General features: G+C 39.8%; 1 protein-coding gene across 1 annotated transcript in view; it reads right to left on the bottom strand.

Moving 5' to 3' along the window:
* Nucleotides 1-3708: 3708 nt before the first annotated feature.
* Tex11 (testis expressed 11) overlaps nt 3709-22009 on the bottom strand; it is a 239463-nt gene continuing 221162 nt past the window's right edge. Inside the window, exons 28-29 of the mRNA XM_051179029.1 lie at nt 4501-4665; nt 3709-3864 (exon numbers count right to left, since the gene is read on the bottom strand). Of these exons, the coding sequence (XP_051034986.1) occupies nt 3709-3864; nt 4501-4665 (321 nt within the window). The remainder of the gene's footprint in view (nt 3865-4500; nt 4666-22009) is intronic.

Here is a 22009-nt window from a genome sequence, read left to right as displayed (position 1 = left end):
AAGCAAAGAAATCACATTCATTCTTTCAAAGAAAGTGCCAGGCGCTATGCTTGTCATTGGGGTATAAGGTTGTAAGGCAAACACACAGCAGTGTCTTCCTAGAGCTTAACAGATACTGAAGGATGGGGCTGGGGGTAGAGTTCAGCTGGCAGAATGCAGGAAAGCCTAGGTTCAACCCCCAATACCCCATAAACCTGCTGTGGCAGTGTGCACTTGTTATCTCAGCACTTGGAAGGCAGAGGCAGGAGGATCCACTTGCAGACAAGTGGAATTCAGTTAGGGGGCAGCGGGTGGGACTACAGCGTAGGAGAAGTGCTGAATGGCTGGGAGATTGGGGTCATTCAGAGAAAAGGAGCAAATCACAATGGAAAGGTTACACATATGGAAAGGAGGGAAGGCTAGAATAAATCTGAGTACTGGATTGAAAATGGAGGCATCAGTATAATCGTGTGTGTGTGTGTGTGTGTGTGTGTGTGTGTGTGTGTGTGTTGGAGATTATGTATAGGTGTAAGCTTGTGCATACATTTACCCACATATTTCTTTCCTAGCTCTGCTCACTCTGAAGAACTGGAAACAGTGTCAAACCAGTTAACAATGACTATAACTAGGAACTAGATTTTGGGACCTATCCCCGTTTTCTAGCCAAAGGAACCAGGTCTCTTGGAAGAAATCATCAATTCCAAGATTGGAGCAGAAAATGTATGTGATAAGCCAGGAGCATCTCACTGTACCACAGGTAAAGAAGTGCTTACAGAAAATGGGAGCATACCAAAAGAGACCAAAACAAAATGATAATAATGGTGAATTATTACCCACTGGGTAAGTAACACTCTAATAATGTATACTAAAATGTACTTTAAAAGTATGAATGAATACATAATTGGAGGTGAGCTTGGTGGCAGAGCATTTTGCATGAAGAAGACCCTGGAGAGAATAAGAAGTGGAAGAGCAGAAAAGGCTTTATCTTACCAAGGCCAATTAGTAAAGGGAACAATAAGATAGAAAACCCAACAATTAGCAAGCCATCCATAAAAATGGGTTCAGGTAAGAATCATCAATTGATGCTAAAACTTGTTTGTGAACATTAATGAGGAACAGGATATTTACTTAGTCTCAAATTATCTTCCACCAAGGACTTCATAATTACTTACTAATTACTAAGTACAAAATGTTTATCAATTAACCTCACACTGGAGAAACCTGGCAGAGACCATCTTAACTTTAGTCAGTAATAGGGCAAATTGACACTGAGTGTTTGCTGGTGGGCTGCACCAGGAACACATTGCTGTTGAGGCTCTGCCTGTCCAAAGTGAATAAACAGAATCTAATCTGCAGGAAACATCTGACCCAGTGAAACTGAGGTTCAAGCTACAAAGCCATTAGTCTGTTCTCTGAAAAAAAAATGTTAAGGTCATTTGCAGGAGATAAAAAAAAAAAAAACATGACAACTAAGTGCAGCTTGTGATCTTGAATTTATGAAGGACTACTAGGACAAGCAGTGACATGGGAACGAACCTGTAGAAAACATGGCAGAATTGTTTCATTGCTAGCTTTCTGACTCTGATGTTTGTACTATGGTTATGTATGTAAGAGAGTTTTTACAATATGCACTCTTGTAGTGGTGAGGGTATATTTTGTTTCTGGCTCCTTCTCTATTCCTACCATGCCCTCCTTACTATGATATTCTAGCCACATGTCCAGAAATAACAGAGCCAAGTGACCACACACTGAAACAACTAGAAGTGTGAGCCAAAATTAATCTTCCTCCCTCTAAGTTGGCTTTCTTAGGTATTTTGTCACAATGGAAAATAGACTAAACAGTAGCCCCATACACACAGCATCTCTGTACATGGCCCTCATTGTTTACATTCCAGGAATTTATTTTTTTATAAATTTATTATTTTTCCTTGTTTTACATATCAACCCCAGTTCCCTCTCCTTCCTTCCCTCCCTCCCATGGTTTAAAAGAGTATTTTCTTTTTTAGAATATCAGCATGCAAAGAGTTTGAAGTGAAGAGTTCAGAAGCCTATTATGAATCTGAGAGAATCATGCTGGCAAAGACATCATGAATAAGAAGCAGTTATAGTTAAGACTAAACTCAAATATCAAGCCCTGAAACGTGTAAGAAACTGTGATATCTGTCTAGTGCCAAACACATCCCATCTTACAAAATTCACTTTAAATATTATCATCATGAAGTCTCTTCCAGGTTTTGGAACTAGGAACAAACTGAGTGACCAAAACTTACTCTAGCATGTTCTAAAATGCATAATTAGAAGGTAATGAAGACACTCCTCTTATGTCCATGGTGGTATGCCCTCATGGCACCTGCCCAATAGGATTCCAGAGTGGCAGAGTGTACCTCCAATCTTCCCTCTCAAAGGAAGTGTTGATTGCTTCTGTGATGTTCTTACTGTAATGCTAAGTGGTCAATGCAGAACATGCTTCAGTTCATGGATCACAAGAAGTTGGGGAGTCACTGTGAATTTGATGTAGAAGACTGCCTGTTCCCAGAGAGTCCGTGAGGCAAATTTCAGGGAATTGAGAAAGCAAGCAAGCAGAAGTAATTGGCAATGTGGCCAATCTGAACCCAAAGGGAAGTGGATGAAGGGTGCACAGTAGTTTGTGCTTACTCACAACTTTCGTTACATATGCAAGTACTTAAAAACCAAAGGTTGAAAATGCTATAAACAGAAATCAACTGGGAGATGGACAGCAGTGTGGTACTACACCATACTAACATTAGTGCAGGCAGTATGAGCATACGGAACTCTGCATGGCCCTCTCTGCAATGTGGGGTTGGGCTCTCTGAAGGTAAGGTGACCAGATCACAGGAGGAATGACCACGAGTCCCGAGGATGTTGAACCTGAAGAAGAAACTGCTGAATGATGGGGTGGTGGCGATGAATGGTTGACAATTTCTGTCTTTGATTTTCTAAAGGGCACCTGGAATGGTAATAGCAGACTTATTACTGGGAAACAGACTTTTGTTCAATATAAGGAAAAGCTTTTTACCAATTAGACAAGCCAAAATGAAGTGTGTTTGAACAGTCAGGATATGATTCATTCTCATTCCCCACTCTCTGACAGGCTGACTATATAGCACAAGGTAAGTTTCAACAGAGACCGGGTAAAAAATTCTCAAGGATTTTGAAGAAAGATTTCATGAATCTGATAAATTCAAGAGCCAATATGACCACTAAGGCCCTTCCCATGATGCTTATGGTTTTGTATTATGTTTCAGTTTGGGGAGTTTGGGTACTTTGAGCGGGGGGTGGTGGACACTCCATTTTATTCACATTGGTCTTCTTGCTCTAGCATGGACAATGTTTCAATCCTTAGCAGGTAGGAACATTCAATTTTCTCCTAGAAATTAGCTGACCCCTGAGGTGCAAGTCAAAATGCTTTTATTTGAGAAAATTTTATTTAACGTAAAAATAGGCCTTAAGAAAACAAAAAGTCCAACATATTGCATGGCAAAAAATAAATAAATAAATACATAAGAAATATTTAACAGCTCATGAAGCTACACCTTTGAGTTGCTCTGGCCAGCTTGCTTATAAATCCCCTTCCAATCAGTTCACTGAAAAGTGAACTCCCTCTTTAAAACTATTATTTTTATTCTATGTACATTCACCATATGAACGCTTGGTACCCTTGGAGACCAGAAGAGATCCTATAGGGATCTGGTACCTCTGGAGCTGGAGTTACAGGTGGTTGGGAGCTGCCGTCTGGATGCTGGGGACTAAACCCGGGTCCTCTGGAGCAGCAGCCAGTGCTTTTAACCGCTCAGCCATCTCTGCAGACCTTAATTCCCACCTTTTATCTAATGCTTCCATGAGGTTGACATATAGAAGATTCACCTGAGAAAGAAAACAGCAGACAGACTTTGAGAAGAAAAAATACTAATAATGGGGAAAGCTTCCCAGACCTACGGTGAAGGCTGGCCCTTGAGGTCTGATTTCTGAGTTGTTATTTGGGGAGTACACATAGTCTTCTCTTGAGAAAGAGGATTCCAATGGCAGTAGGTCTGTTTAATTAGGAACAGGCAGTTCTAGATTATTTGTTCTTATTTGGTAACAAGGCTTTTTCCTTAACAAACCTACCCTGGTTAGCTGATGGTCTAGAGACTTGAAACTGAGACTAATAATCCCTGGAGAAATGCCTGTTTGACCAGCTATTGTTTTCACAGAGGCCAGCCCTTACCTACGCACACTGGCACTGACAGTGATACATCTTTCCAGAGCTCACTCCTGGCAGTTCTCATAACTAGTTTCCATTCACTATCCCTATGTTTCCTGTTCTCCATCCTTCTTGGTTATCATGCTAAGAAATTACTACACATTCTCTTACCTCATGAAATGATATGGAACCACCGAGACCTTCAAAGATGAACATTTTTACCCAGCCAAATAAGGTAGGATATGTTCCTATGGGAGCCTGTCATGACTTCTATGTCTTCTAAGTCATACCACCCACTGCAGTATTCTCCTTCCTACCTTAGCTTCATAGTTTATTTTGAGGGAGCCAAGGTGGCCAAGGAAATCCACTGCCAGGCCAGCCCATCTTTCTGCACATACATACTTGTTCCTGCTATACATCACTATTCCAATATTCCAAGACTTGATCATTAGCCATAGAATTTCCTCTTCTGGATAGCCCTCCTGAAATCCAAGAAGAGTGGGTAATTTAAAGTTGTCATTGCTGCTACTGATTGTAACACTGTATCATGTCTGACTATTATTAAACAAGAGGTGCTCAACTAGCACTAAGGAAAGACTGCTCTTAGAGAACAGGAGAGTACCTCCAAGGTATGACAACTGTAGAATGTTCCACAGCAAAGCCCTGTGAAGCAACACAAAAATGGGAAAAAGCAATGAGAACCTCTTCTACTGAAAAAAAAAATATCAAAGAGACCAATTCCTGGTCTCTCTGAAGCAGGAGAAAAATCTGTATCCTGCTTGGATCTTCTGTTGCTGCTGTCCTCAGTCAATTATCTCCTCAGTCCCTACATTTTCTTTCCCAAGACAGTGAAGAATCTGTTTTATTGAGTCTCTTAGCTTCCTTGTCCAGAATCAAATTCTATTATTGCAAAAGAAATAATATTAATCTTTAGTGTTGAGATAATCTACTAAGCTACGAACAAAGGGCACATTTGTGAGATGGTCCCACAGTCTTATCAGTGGTTTTAAACACCACTAATCACAAAATTATACTTGATTGTTCATTGTATTTTTGTAATAGTGAAAAGGATTAGTATAAGGAGCAACTTTCCCTGTCCTTGTATAGGAAATGGAGAACAAAGAGAGCATTCATGTTGAAGCTCTTCATACTCAATATGTCTCAGGCCCTGGAGAGCAAAGATATGGTAGGAGATTTGGGAAGATACTTCTTGAGTAGTAAGGATGTTGTCTTGGATTTTTTTGTAATAAAAACGATATAACAGCATTTATTATCACCTGATAATAATATAAGGGCCACTAAGACAATATGAATAAATGTTTCAGACTGTGTTCTGAGCAGAAGACACCTTTAAACACTGTACTACTTCAACTTCGAGTGCCTGAGTTTCTAGTTGGAAACACTTTGGAATAGAGTAATATTGTCTCCTTTTAGTATGATCTGACCCAGTTGTTTCCTTGACTTTGTTTTAGAGTGAATCTCTTCTGTATCATCTAATACAAGGTTCATGTACTCATCAAAGCCAATAATACAACCCTCTATCTGCATGTTCACTTGCTCATATAGCCACACCTGAATCTGGAACCTATTTTGCAAGTATCTGAAGATGACGTTGATGGGCTGCACCATCACCTTCTGCACCTTCTGGCCCTGGCCGCAGTACACCATGGTGGAAGTCACAAAGACCACACTCAACCTGCAAAATCCTGGAACTACAGACCCATACCACCATACCCAGCTGTCCTTCAATTGGATCTATGAAAAATACTAAGTGTAAGACACAAAGCTCTCATCTTAAAGGACACATGGCAGCTTTGGGGAAACAAGGTATCTGCATATAAAGATCACTTCATAGACCTGAGAGTATAGCTCAGTGACAAAATGCTTGTTGAGCATGTGAGTCCATGAGTTTCATCCCTAATATCTCAAGGGGAAATGACTGTCCAAGTATGACTAAGGGTTTGTTGGAGGGATATGGACATCAGGTGCAGTCTTGGCAGAACCTAGAGAAGAACACTAGCAGAGCTTGGTCAGAGTCAGTCTAGTTTGCCTGAAATATTACTGTCCTAAATATCTACTTTTCAAATTTACAGTCATTTCTTTGTTTCCATTCCTATAGAAAGCTTTACATTTCTCTAATATAATTTGTATCACATCATTTTGGAAAATGTTACATATTTACTTGTTCCAGCCTGTTGAGTTCTTTGTTGTACAGATTTTTTTGTTTCATTTCTGTTTACTTGAGTATATTATGTGTGGCACACAAGAGAGGCACAACACACATTTGCTGAATGAATTAATGAATGAAGAAATGATCCAGTTGTCTGTCAAATGTGACAGTGAAGTTTACATTGATTGTTCATGACAACCTGTACGAACTTTTGTTCCCTGAAATTTTCTTCACAGCTCTGTAAAGCATTCCTAATACATCAATGCCTTTCTCCTTCACTCAGTGGTAGTGGGGTATCTTAATATAAAGTATCATTCACCTTGTGTATTCACACAGCCTGGCACAGTATGCGGTGCATAGTAAGGATGCGGTTACCTTAACTACATGAATAGAAAAGTGATCAAACAAACATGATCATAAGAGAGATACAAATAAGATCTAGACCTATAATGATTATATGAAATGTCTAGATTAGGAAAACCCATAGTGAAAGAAAGCAGAGTAATGGTTGCTAGAGGCTGGAGGAAGGAGGAATTGGGAGTGTTTGTTATTGAATACACAGTTTCCTTTTTAGATTGATGAAATCTTCTAGAATTAGATAGTGGTGATGATAGTTGCACAATTTTATAAGTATACTAAAACTCACCAAATTATACTTTTGAAATGGAGAATTTTGTGACACACACACACACACACACACACACACACACACACACACACACACATATTTGGTTTTTTCAAGACAGGGTTTCTTTGTGTACTTCTTGCTGTCCTGGAACTCACTGTATAGATCAGGCTGTTCTTGAACTCACTGAGATCCATCTGCCTTTGCCTCCTGAGTGCTGCGATTAAAAGTGTGCACCACCACTGCTCAATATGATATATTTCTTTAAAGATTTGCTTATTCGTGTATTTTTGTTTTTGTTTTTATTAATGCTTTTGTTTTTATTTTTTATTTTTATACATATCGATCCCAGTTCCCTCTCCCTCCCTCCCTGCCTCCCTTCCACTCACCCTCCCATCCCATTACCTCCCCCCTGCACCCCTCCCCGTCCACAGGGAGGGTGATGCCTTCCAAGAAGGATCAACAAAATCTGTCAAATCATTTGGAGTAGGGACTAGGCCCTCCCTCCTGCCTTTAGGTCAGGGAAGTATCCCTCCATGGGGAATGTGCCCCCAAAGTACTTTTGTGCACCAGGAATACATCCTGGTTCCACTGTCAGAGGCCCCTTAGACTGCCCAGGCCTTCTAACTGAGACCCATGTTCAGGGGGACTGAGTCAGTATAATGCTGGTTTCCCATTATTAGTCTGGGAGTCTATGAGCCCCCCTTCTTCAGGTCAGCTGTCTCTGTGGGTTTCTGCAGCTTGAACCTGTCCTCCCTCTCTGCATCTAGAATCCAGTTCAGCTCAGTGTTTAGCTGTGGGTGTCTGCTTCTGTTTCCATCAGCTACTAGATGAGGGCTCTATGATGGCAGATAAGTTAGTGGTATTTTAAACATTGCTAAAGAATAAAAATATAGATGTACAGAGAAGGAAAAGGAGATCCCATAGGATAAACAAAGACTTGGATTGTATGACAATGAGTATTTCTAAGGGATACTGAAGGTTGTTTGGCCTAAGCAGCTGTTTTCTGTAAATAGCAAAAGGGAAACAAGTCTGTAAATGAAGAGGAATGTGAAGTTAGTTTACTATGATTCTTCAGTGAAATACATTATTTGAATTCTACATTCAATAGGTCACTCTCTTGAAGCATTAGGACACATTAATTCATTGAAAGTTTAAGAAAGCTTTTTTTTTTTTTTTATGTGCCCTAGTCATGAAAGAGCTTTGGCCACCAAGCCAGTCATCAAGCTAGGATAAACAAAGAGCTACTATCTGCTCTGCTCCAAAAACAAAGTGTCTTTTCGCCCGTTGCCAAGGGGTTTAACACAGTTTTATGGTAGTTTAAGAGTATTGGCTGCTCTTCCAGAAGACCCAGGTTCTATCCCCAGAACCCACATGGTAGCCCCTAACTGTCTGTAACTCCAGTTCCAGGGTATCTGACACCCTCATACAGACATACATGCAGGCAAAATACCAATGCATATTTAAACTATGTTGCAACATATGACTGTTAATACAGTGTATGTGAACACTTACTGACATCATAAGGGCTGGAGTATAAAGGGTTTTGTGTCGTAGAATATTTGTTTAACTATGCAAAGATTTGTTGCATTTATTTAATTATTGCTTAATTAGTTGCTATTTTACCTTGCTTGCCCAAGGCACCCGATTGGTCTAATAAAAAGCTGAAAGGCCAATAGTGAGGGAGAAGGCACAGGTAGGAGTTTTGGGCAGGAAGAGTAAGTAGGAGGAGGAATTAGGCTCAGGAAGAAAGAAAAGGATACACCAGGGAGATTCCAGAGGCCAGTCAGCCAGAGACAAAGGAAGTATGGAAGTAGGGATGTACAGTATGAACGAAAGGTATAAAGCCCTGAGGCAAAATGTAGATGAATAGAAACAGGTTAAATCAGGACAAAAGAGCTAATGGGACAAGCCTAAGCTAACACTAAGCATTCATAATTAGTACTAAATCTCTGTCTTTATTTGGGAGCTGGTTGGCAGCCCAAAAAGAATGTCAACTACAGTTTTGCATTATAAATCAGAGTTTAGACTATCAAGCTACTCATGGGAAGTCATTGAGCCAAGAAACCACTATCTTAGGAGGTTCAATTATGCTCCCTTGCAAAAGATCACCCCAGCTGACGTGACTGAAAGTTTACATCCTCTCATAGAGCTACAGAGTAGGGTGTGAGATTCTCGAATATATAGCCATTCCCTGTAGCTGTATACAGCTCTTCAATGCTTTGTGGGGTAACGGGAGAATATAGAGGCCACAGAAGATTAAAGCTAGGTGGGGGATCCGTCTATATGGCTACAGGGAAGCACTCATCCCTGCTTGGTAAAACTTTTCAGTTTGGCAGGTTGGGGGAGATGTACCCACACACCTGAAAGTCATCCCACACCTAGGCTCTGTAAAGAAGCGCAATAACCACCCAAAGAATTGATAAAGAAAATGTGGGACATTTACACAATGAACTACTATTCACTGGGAAAACAAAACAAACAAACAAACAAAAAAAAAAACAATGAAATCACAGGCAAATGGATGGAACTGGAAGAAATCATCCTGAGTGAGGTAACCCAGTCACAGAAAGACAAACATGGTATGTACTCATAAGTGGATACCAGACATAGGGCAAAGGCTTACCTCCCTATAATCCACACCTCCAAAGAAGCTAAGAAACAAGGAAGATCCTAAGAGAGACATACATGGTCCCCCTGAGAAGGGGAAAGGGACAAGATCTCCTGAGCAAATTGTGAGCATGGGGGGGAGAGGGGAGGAGAGATGGAAGTAGAAAAAAGGGGAGGAGGGAGGAGAACATGAGGGATCAGGAAGATTGAGTCAAAGGAAGAATACAGAAGGAGAGCAAGAAAAGAGATACCATAATAGAAGGAGCCATTATAGATTTTAAGAGAAATCTGGCAGTAGGGAAATGTCTAGGGATCCACAAGGATGACCCCAACTAACAATCTAAGCAAAGTGGAGAGGCTACCTTAAATGTCCTTCAACAATAATGAGATTGATGACTACCTTATAAGCTACCATAGAGCCTTCACCCAGTAGCTGATAGAAGCAGAAGCAGAGACCCACAGCTAAGCATTGAGCCAAACTCCTGGAATCCAGTTGCAGAGAGGGAGGAGTGATGAGCAAAGGGGTCAAGACCAGGTAGGAGAAACCCACAGAAACAGCTGACCTGAACAAGTGGGAGCTCACTGACCCCAGTTTGATAGCTGGGAAACCAGCCTAGGACAGAGTCAGGCCCGCTGAACGTGGGTGTTAATTGGGAGGCTTGGACAGTCTATGGAGCCTCTAGCAGTGGATCAGTATGTATCCCTAATGCATGAATGCACTTTGGGAGCTCATTCCCTATGGAAGGAAGCCTAGATACATGGTGGAGGGTCTAGGCCCTACCCCAAATGATCTGAGAGACTTTGATGACCCCGCATGGAAGGCCTCACCCTCCCTGGTTAGTGGATGGGGAGTGGTATGGGAGGATTGGTAGCGGGAATGGGAGAATGGGAGGGAGAGGGAACTGGAGTTGGCATGTAAAAATAGGATTGTTTTTAATTTAAAGAAAAATAGAAAGAAAAAGAGGGTCTCATTATATAGTGAGGCTATTTTTGGCCTCTTAACCATCCTGCCTCTGCCTCCTGAGTGCTGGGATTATAGATGTGTTCCACTAGCCCTGGTTGACTGAGGCTCATATTTTAAACCAGCTTTCTCTGTCCCCAACATACCATACACATCTTTAACTGAACCACAGACATACTAGAGCACAAATGTCCACATTCTGAGGTGGTTTTCAGATCCCCTAAAGTGAATACTATACTAAAGAGATATACTAGACACCTTACCTACCAAAATCATACAATTCAATGGGTTTAGAATAGTCACAGTTTTTTTGCCACCACAACTATCATTTTAGAAAACATTTATGCCTCAGTGATACACACCCAAATGCTCTAGGCAACTACTAATATGGCCCCTATCTTGGCTTGTTCTAGGCACTGACCATAAATAAACTCAGACAGTATGTGACTCCTTGGGACTGACATCTTTCACATAAATAACTCATTTAACAAATTGGTTTTATATTACTAAAGCTAGCTTTATCTCATTATGTAGCTGAAAATGATCTTAAATTCAAGATTGTCCTGCCTCCATCTCCTAGGTGCTAGGATTATTGCCTTTGGATAGCATGCCAAGGTTTATGCAGTAAGAAGGATTGAATTCATGGCTTTGTGCATGCTATTAACTGGCAGATTCCTAACCCCACATAATGGTTTCAAGGTGTATCCATTCTATAGCATGTATCAGTATACCATTCCTTTATTTTTTGCTAAATAATATTCTGTTATATGGAAATACCCCAGTGAACATTTATTAATCAGTTGATAAGACACTTGAGTTATTTGCTTTTTCCCTCTATGAATGAATCTGCTTCGAGCATTTGTGTATGAGTTCTTATTTGTGAACATGTTTTCATTTCTCTTAACTATATACGTAGGAATGAAATTTCTGGGTCATATGACAATATATTAATGTTCTGAGGCACTGTCAGGCTATTCTTCTTCCTTCTTCCTCTTTTTGCATTTTTGCGAATCAAATCCAGGACCTTGCATATTCAAGGCTTGCATTCACCACCCTTCAGATGATTTCCAAAGCTTCTGCACCACTTTATAATCACAGTCTCTATTGAAAGTACCAATTATTTGTCAATAGCTGTTTTTCTGGTTTTTTTTTTTTTTTAGTATAGTCATCTTATTGGGTGTAAAAGTGACATGTAACATTTTACTATTGAATTTATATTTGTATTTATGTGATAATTAATTATGATGAACATCTTTTCATATGCTTACTAGTCATATGACTATCTTCTCTGGAAAAAGCAACGTCTATCTTTTGCCCACTGGGAAAAAAAATGTGACTGTCATAAGGAGTTGTAAGATTTCTTTATAATGCTTTCAGTTATCTTTTTCTTCCTTAATGGTGTCCTTTATAGAAAAATGTTGAAATCTTTTTCAATAGTAATTGTTTATTTTTATTTTAGTTTATGATAGGAGATTCAAGAATCCAATTCCCAATACAAAATAATGAAAGATTTAAAATTCTGTTTTAGAGAAACTGAACCAGATGTGGTGGTATATGCTGGCAATCACGGCAATTGGGAGGCAGATGCAGGAGGATTAAGCATTCAAGATCGTGAGTTTGATCTACATGAAACTCTGTCTTAAAAAAATAACAAAACAAGAGTGAGAGGCCAGAATTCCTGCTCAGAAGCAGTGTCAGAGGAAAGCCCAAGCTTCAGGTTTGGAGCAGTGTCAAGGGATACACTAGCTTCAGACCCAGGGGCAGCCTCAGAGCCTGGAAACAACATCAGAGGGAAGCTGGAACTTCAGGCCCAGAGCAACGTCAAGGGAGCTATGAGCCTTAGAATTAGCAGCAGTGTCAGAGGCAGGCCCCAGCCTCAGCTCTAGGAGCAAGGAGCACCGGTTGAAACAAGAGCAGCACTTTCCAGCAGTAGCTTCCAGAAACTATTGCAAAAAGTTCCTCTGGGGAAAAGCACCTGTATCCCAGCCAGTATTGACTGCCATTTCTTAGTGGGAGATACCCTGCTACTTCATCAACTCAGCCCCACCTATACCTCCAACCAGAAGAGCATTCACCAGAGCTGTACCCCCACCTGCATCTCAAGGAGTGACCACCTAAGCATTGGACCCACTTCTACCGGGAGGAGCATTCGCTGGAAGCTCTGCTCTTCTTGTGCCTGAGGGAGCAGTCAACAGAGCTGCAGCCCCCAACAATACCATTTGGGGAAAGAGAGAACCCCTGATGAACAAGCTCCACCTATACCAATTAGAAGAAGAGGTGTGTAGACTATAAGATAAGAACACACTCAACAATATAAAGAGCAATAATGCACCAGTAGAAAATAGTGGTTCTACAAAAACAATACCTGAACATCGCAATACAGATGAAGCAGAAGAAAACAACTTAAAAATTAGCTTTATGAGGATGATTGAGGCCCTTAAAGAGGAAATGAAAATTTCTCTTAAAGAAATGGAGGAAAAGACAAATAATTGGAAGATATCAACAAATTCCTTGAAGCAAGCCAACAAAAAACAATCAAACAAGTGAAGGAAACGATTCAAGTCATGAAATCTGAAATACATGCAATAAAGAAAATATAAACTGAGGGAATTCTGGGAATGGAAAATCTGGGTTAACAATCAGGAACCACAAATCAAGCATAAACAACAGAATATAAGGGATGGAAGAGAGAATTTCAGGCACTGAAGATAAATTGGAAGAAATAGATTCATCGGTCAAAGAAAAATTTAAATCAAACAAATCCTTAACAAAAGCCATGCAGGAAATCTGGGATACCATGAAAAGATCGAACCTAACACTCCTCCACTGCTGTGGGGAGTGCAAACGGTTACAGCCATTTTGGAGATCAGTATGGCGGTTCCTCAGGAAAATGGGAATCAGTCTACCACAGGACCCGGCAATCCCCCTCTTAGGCATATACCCAAAGGATTCACATCCATGCAACAAAGACATCTGTTCAACTATGTCCATAGTAGCATTATTTGTAATAGCAAGAACCTGGAAGCCACCTAGATGCCCCTCAACTGATGAATGGATAATGAAGATGTGGCACATCTACACAATGGAATACTACTCTGCAGAAAAAAATAATGGAATCTTGAAATTTGCAGGCAAGTAGATGGCACTTGAAGAAAGCATCCTGAATGAGGTAACCCAGTCACAAAAAGAGGAACATGGTATGTACTCACTCATATATGGATTTTAGACATAGAGCAAAGGATCACCTGCCTATAATTCACACTGCCAGAGAAACTACGATACAAGGAGGATTCTAAGATATTCATATAAGGTCCTTCACAGAAGGGGGAAGGGACAAGTTCTCTAGAGCACATGGGAAATGGGGGGGGGCTGTGAGTGGAGAACGAACTAAGAGAAAGAGAATGGGAGGAGAGGAAAGCACGTGTGACTAGGAAGATTGAGTCAGGGGAGGAATAGATGAGAGAAATGAGAGAGGGGGGAGGGAGGGAGGGAGGGAGAGACAGAGAGAGAGAGAGAGAGAGAGAATAAAAGAGGGAGCCATTATAGGTTTGAAGAGAAAACTGAACCTAGAGAAATGTTCAGAGACTTACAAGACTAACCCCAACCAACAACTTGAGCAACAGTGGAAAGGCTACCATAAATGCCCTTCCCTGATAATGAGATTGACGACTAACTTATCCACTATAATGGAGCCCTCATCTAGTAGTTTTGGAAACAGAAGCAAACACCCACAACTAAACACTGAGCTGAACTGGAATCCAGATGCAGAGAGGGAGGACAAGACCAGGCTGCAGAAACACAGAGGCAGCTGACCTGAACAAGGAGGAGCTAATGGGCCCCCAGACTGATAGCTGGGAATCCAGCATGGGACTGACTCAGACCCCCTGAACATGGGTCTCAGCTAGAAGGCCTGGGCAGTCTAAGGGTCCTCGGACAGTGGGACCAGGATGTATCCCTGGTGCACAAAATGACTTTGGGGGCACATTCCCCATGGAGATTTACTCCCTTAACCTAGAGACAGGAGAGAAGGCCAAGTCCCTTCTCCAAATGACTTGACAGATTTAGATGACCCCTCCTAGAAGGCATCACCCTCCCTGTGGAATGGGAGGGAAGGGTGGTCGGGGGGGCATGAGAGGGTGGGAGAGAGGGAACTGGTATCAATATGTAAAATAAAAATAAAAAAAGACTGAACCTGAGGCTAATTGGGATAGAAGAAGGAAAAGTCCAACTAAAAGGCACAGAGAATATATTCAACAAAATCATAGAAGAAAACATCCCAACCTAAAGAACGACATGCCAATGAAAACACAAGAGACTTACAGAACACCAAATACACTGAACCAAAAAAAAGGTCCCCTCACCACATAATAATCAGAACAATAAACATACAGAACAAAGAGAATACTAAGAGCTGCAAAGGAGAAAGGTCAGGTAACATATAAAGATAGACCAATCAGAACTAAACCTGACTGCTCAACGAAAACAATGACAGTCCAAAGGTCCTGGTCAGAGGTTATAAAGACACTGAGGAACCACGGCTGCCACTCCAGACTACTTTACCCAGCAAAGCTTTCAATAGTCATAGATGTAGAAAAGAAGATATTCCATGATAAAAACCAAATTTAAATAATACCTATCCACAAACCCGGCCCTACATAAAGTACTAGAAGGAAAATACCAACCAAAGGAAGTAGTAGAAGGAAAATACCAACCAAAGGAAGTCACTTACAGCCATAAGAATACAGGAAATAGATGCGCTTACAGTAGCAAACCCTAAAGAAGGAAAGTATACACACAATGCTATCACCACCACCAAAAATAAAAAGAACAGGAACTAGCAATCATCATTATTAGTATTCATTAACATAAATGGTCTCAATTAACCTATAAAAAGACACAGGTTAATAGACTGAATACCAAAACAGAATCCATCCTTCTGCTGCACACAAGAAACACACCTCAAACTCACAGGCAGACATAACCTCAGAGAAAGGGGTTGAGAAATTTTTTTTTCCAATCAAATGTACCTAAGAAACAAGCTGGTAGCTATCCTAATATCTAACAATATAAACAACAACAACAACAAAAAAGACTTCAAACTAAAATCAATCAATCAATCAATCAATCAATAAATAAATAAATAAATAAGAGCATTTCAAATTCACCACAGGAAAAATCCATTAAGAGGAAATCTCAATGCTGAACATCTACACCCCAAACACAAGGGTTCCTGCATTTGTAACAGAAAATCACAAATCAAGCCCCACACACTAATACTGGGATACTTCAACACCTCATTCTCACTACTGGACAGACACGCCAGACAGAAGTTTAACAGAGAAATATGAGAACTAATAGAGGTTATGACTAAAATGGACTTAACAGACATCTATAGAACATTCCACCCAAACACAAAAGAATATACTTTCTTTTCAGCATCTCATGGAACCTTCTAAAAAACAGATCACATACTTGGCGACGAAGCAAACCTCAACAAATACAGAAGGGGAGAGGAACAAGAACTCCCGAGCAAATTGGGAGCTGGGAGCTGAGGGGGGCAGTGAGGAGAGAGGGAGTTAGGAGGAAGAGAAGGGGAGAAGAGGAGGGGAGAGGAGAACATGAGGGAGCAGGAAGATTGAGTCGGGGAAGAATAGAGGAGAGCAAGAAAAGAGATACAACAATAGAGGGAGCTGTTATAGGTTTAAAGAGAAATCTGGCACTAGGGAACTGTCCAGAGACCTACAAGGATGACCCCCCACTAACAATCTAAGCAATAGTGGAGAGGCTACCTTAAATGCCCTTCCACAATAATGAGATTGATGACTACCTTATATGCCATCCTAGAGCCTTCATCCAGTAGCTGATGGAAGCAGAAGCAGACACCCACAGCTAAACACTGAGCCAAATTCCTGGAACCAGTTGCAGAGAGGAAGCAGTGATGAGCAAAGGGGTCAAGATCAGGCTGGAGAAATCCACAGAAAAAGGTGATCTGAACAAGGGGGGAGCACATGGTTCCCAGTCTGATAGCTGGGAAACCAGCATAGGACCTCTGACAATGGAACCAGTATGTATCCCTGGTGCAAGAAAGGACTTGGGGAGCACATTCCCCACAGAGGGATACTCTCTTAGCCTAGAGACACAAGGGAGGGCCTAGCCCCTACCCCAAATGACTTGACAGATTTTGATACTCTCTCCTGGAAGGCCTCACCTTCTCAGGGGATTGGGTGGGGGATGGGACAGAAAGGGGGGGTAGTAGGAGACAGTGGAAGGGAGAGGGAACTGGGATCTATATGTAAAATAAGAAAAAAAAAATTTAAAAAGGGGAAAAAAAGGAACAAACCCCTGTACCCTGTCAGATCACCACAGCTTAAATTTAGAATTCAACATCAACATAATTTCAGAAAGCCCACAAACATATAGAAATTGAACAATGATCAACTCAACCACCACTGGGTCAAGGAAGAAGTAAAGAAAGAAAGGACTCATTAAAATTTAATAAAAAAAACAACTGCACAATATACCCAAACTTATGGGACACAATGAAATCAGTGCTGAGAGGAAAGTTCATAGCACTAAGTGTCTACATAAAGAAGATGGAAAAATCTCAGACTAGTGAATTAACAGAACAACTGAAAACACTAGAACAAAAAGAAGCAAAGTCACCCAGAAGGAATAGACAGCAAGAAATAATCAAATTGAGGGCTGAAATCAATAAGATATAAACAAAGAAAACAATGCAAAGAATCAATGAAACAAAGAGATGGTTCTTTGAGAAATTCAAGAAAATAGAAAAACTTTTATCCAAACTAACCAAAAGGCAGAGAGAAAATATCCAAATTAACAAAATCAGAAACGAAAATGGGGACATAGCAACAGACACCGAGGAAATCCAGAGAATCATCAGGTCATACTTCAAAAACCTATATTACACAAAATTGGAAAACTTTAAGGAGATGGACAATTTTCTAGATAAGTACCCACATAACCAAAATTAAATCAAGAACAGATAAACAACTTAAATACACTTATAACTCCTATGGAAATAGAAACAGTTATCAGTAGTCTCCCAACCAAAAAAAGTGCAGGCCCACATAGATTCAGTACAGAATTCTACCAGAAATTCAAAGAACAGCTAATACCAATACTTTTCAAATTATTCCACACAATAGAAACAGAAGGAACATTGTCAAACTCTTTTTATGGGGCTACAATTACACTGATACCCAAACCACACTAAGACACAAGTAAGAAAGAAAATTACAGACCAATTTCCCTCATGAACATAGATGAAAAAATACTCAAGAAAATACTGAGAAATCAAATTCAAGAACACATCAGAAAAATCGTCCACCATGACCAAGAAGTGTTCATCCAAGAGATGCACGGATGGTTCAACATATGAAAATTTGTCAATGTAATTCACCATATAAACTGAAAGAAAAAACCACATGATCATCTCACTAGATGCTGAAAAAGCCTGTGACAGAATTCAACACCCCTTCATGATAAAGGCCATAGAGAAAATAGGAATACAAGGAACATACCTAAACATAATAAAGGCAATATACAGTAACCCAACAGCCAACATCAAATAAAACAGAGAGAAACTCAAAGCAGCCCCACTGAAATCAGGAACAAGACAAGGCTGTCCACTCTCTCCATATTTCTTCAATATTGTACTTGAAGTTCTAATTAGAGCAATAAGACAACAAAAGGAGATCAAAGGGGTACAAATTGGGAAAGAAGAAGTCAAACTCGATACTTGCTGATGATATGATGGTACACAAGTGAACTGATAAACACCAGTAATGCAGCAGGATACAAGATTAACTTAAAAAAATATCAGTAGCCCTCCTATATACAGATGACAAACAGGCTGAGAAGGAAATCAAAGAAACATCACCCTTCACAATAATCACAAATAACATAAAATATCTTGGGGTAACTCTAACTAAACAAACTAAACACTTGTATAACAAGAAATTTGAGTCTTTAAAGAAAGAAATTAAAGAAGATATCAGAAAATGTTAAAATCTCCCATATTCTTGGATAGGTAGGATCAACATTGTAAAAATGGCAATCCTATCAAAGGTAATCTACAGATTCAATGCAATTCCCATCAAAATCCCAGCACAATTCTTCACAAACCTTGAAAGAGCAATACTCAATTTCGTATGCAAAAACAAACAAAAAAATCCAGGATAGCCAAAATAATCCTGTACAATAATGCATCATCTGGGGGCCTCACCATCCCTGATTTCAAGCTCTGCTATAGAGTTATAGTAATGAAAATAGCTTGTTATCAGCATAAAAACCAACAGGTGGACCTATGTAATCAAATAGAAGACCTTGATATCAATCCACACCTATGAGAACCTAATTATTGACAAAGATTCTAAAAACATAAAATGGGAAAAAGAAAGCTTATTCAACAAATGGCGCTGGTATAACTAGCTGTTGGCATATAGAAGATCACATTTAGATCCATATCTATTGCCATGCACAAAACTCAAGTTCAAATGGATCAAAGACCTCAATATAAATACAGCCACACTGAACCTCATAGAAGATAAAGTGGGAAATACACTTGAATACACAGGCACAGGAGACCACTTCCTAAGTAGAACACCAGTAGCACAGACACTAAGAGCAACAGTTAATAAATGTGACCTCCTGAAACCGAGAAGCTTCCGTAAAGCAAAGAACATGGTCAACTAGACAAAATGGCTCCCTACAGAATGGGAAAAGATCTTTACCAACCCCACATCTAACAGAGGGCTGACCTCCAAAATATACAAAAAAACAAAACAAAAACAAAAACAAAAAACAAAAAAAACTCAAGAAACTAGATGACATCAAACTACAAAATAGCCCAATTAAAAATGGGTACAGATCTAAACAGAGAATTCTCAACAGAACAATCTCAAATGGCAGAAAGACACTTAAGGAAATGCTCAACATCCTTAGTCATCAGGAAAATGAAAATCAAAACAACTCTGGGATTCCATCTTACACAGATGAGAATGGCTAAGATTAAAAAACAAAAAAACAACAACAATAAAAACAAAACAACAACAACAACAACAACAAAAACCGATGACAGCTTATGCTGGAGAGGATGTTGAGAAAGGGGAACACTCCTCCATTGATGGTGGGAGTGCAAATTTGTACAGCTGCTGTGGAAACCAGTATAGTGGTTTCTCAGAAAATTAGGGATCAACATACCTCAAGACCCTACAATACCACTGTTGGGCATATACTCGAAGAAGGCACTTTCACACCACAAGGGCATTTGCTCAGCTTTATTCATAGCAACATTATTTGTAAGAGCCAGATCTTGGAAACAACCTACATGCCACTAACCAAAGAATGGAAAAGAAAATGTAGTATGTTTACAAAATGGTGTACAACTCAGTGGTAAGAAACAAGGACATCCTAAAACGTGCAGGCAAACAGACATAGCTAGAAAACAAAAACAAAACACAAAACATTCGGAGTGAGGTAACCCAGACCCAGAAAAACAAATATAGTATGTACTCACTCATAAAGCAAAAGATACCCATCCTTCAATCCACAACTCCAGAGAAGCCAGAACCCTCTTCCAGAAACAGATGGAAGCAGATGCATAAATCCACAACTAACTATTGAACTGAGCTCCTGGAGTACAATCAAAGCAAGGGAGGAATGCTAATATGAACAAAGGAGTCAAGACCAGTATGGGGAAACCCATAGAATCAGCTGACCTGAGCTGGTGAGAGATCACTGACTCAGGTCTGACAAATGGAGAACCTACATAAGCAGAACTAGACTCCCTCAATGTAGGTGACAGTGGTGTGACTGGGACAATATATGAGGTCACTAGCAGTGGGTCCAAGATCTATCACTAATGCACAAACTGACTTAGTGGAGTCCATTCTATATGGAGAGACACCTTGCTCAGCTTAGACACAGGGTTTGGAGTCAGAAGATGTCTTGGTCCTGCCTCAATGAGATGATGGGACACACTTAGTAGACTTCCTAGGGGAGGCCTTACCATCTCTGAAGAGCAGATGGGAGGTGGGAGGGAAGTGGGGGGGGGAGGAGAGGAGGGAGGGGGGAATTGGGATCGGAATGTAAAAAGTAATTATAAAAATGTATAAAAAGAAAGAAATTGGAAAAAAAAAAACACCAGAAGGTGGAAAGATCTCCCATACTTAAGGCTTGGTAGGAGCAATATTATGAAAGTGACCATTCGACCAAAAGCAGTAACAGATTCAATGAAGTCCTCATCAAAATTTGAATACAATCTGTCATGGAAATTGAAAAAGAAAAAAAAAACTTCATATGGAAACACAATAAACTCCAAATAGCTAAAACAATCCTGGAGATATCACCATCCCTGATTTCAAGTAGTTTTTAAAAGGTATAGTAATAAAAATATTGTGGAATTGACATAAAAGCAAACATGTTGATCAAAGGAATAAAATCGAAGATCCAGGCATAATTCCACCTAGCAACAGACATGAATTTTCAAAAAGAAGCCGAAAATATATACTGGAGTAAAGATAAGCATTTTTAACAAATGGAGCTAGTCAAATTGGATAGCTGCATGTAGAAGAATGAAAATAGATTCATATCTATCATCCTGCACAAAACTCAAATCCAAACAGATCAAGGACTTCAATATAAGAAACTGAGTCTGACAGAAAAGAATGCAGGGAATAGGCTTGAACTCAGCGATACAGGAAAGGCCATTCTGAACTGGACCCAATAACACAGGTATTGGGAACAATAATAAGGAAATAGAACCTCATGAAGCTAAAAAGCTGCTGTATAGCAAATGATATCCACATTCTAGCAACTAGAAGCCTACAGAATGGAAAAAACTTAATCAATTATATAAGTGACAGAGAGTTAGTATCTAGAATATATGAAGAATTAACAAAATTGAACATTAATTTGAAAATGTGGTATAGAACTAAACAGAGATATCTCAAAAGGTAAAAACACAAATGACCAAGAAACATTTTAAAAAATGTTCAAAATCTTTAGTTACTGGGGAAATGCAAATTAAAACTACTTTGAGATTTTATCTTACCAGCCAGAATGGCTAAGATCAATAAGATAAATGATAGCACATGCTGGTTAGGACTTGACAAAAAGGGAACATTTATCCATTGCTGGTGGGAGTACAAGTTTGTATAGTCACTATGAAAATCAGTGTGAATGTTCCTAAAAAACCTGGGAGACAATCTATCAGAAGATCCAGCTATACCACTCTTGAGCATACACCACAGAAACTCTGCATCTGACTACAAAGATAGTTGCTCAGCCATGTTTATTACTGCTCTATTCATAATAGCTAGAAATTGTAAACAGCTTATATGTCCATCAAGTGATAAATGGATAATGAAAATTTGGTATGTTTATAAAATGGAATATAATTTACCTGTTAAGAAAAACAAAATTTGCAGGTATATG

This window comes from Phodopus roborovskii, unplaced genomic scaffold (assembly GCF_943737965.1).
Source record: "Phodopus roborovskii unplaced genomic scaffold, PHOROB, whole genome shotgun sequence".
Lineage (NCBI taxonomy): Eukaryota > Metazoa > Chordata > Mammalia > Rodentia > Cricetidae > Phodopus > Phodopus roborovskii.
This window is presented reverse-complemented; position numbering and strand designations above follow the sequence as displayed.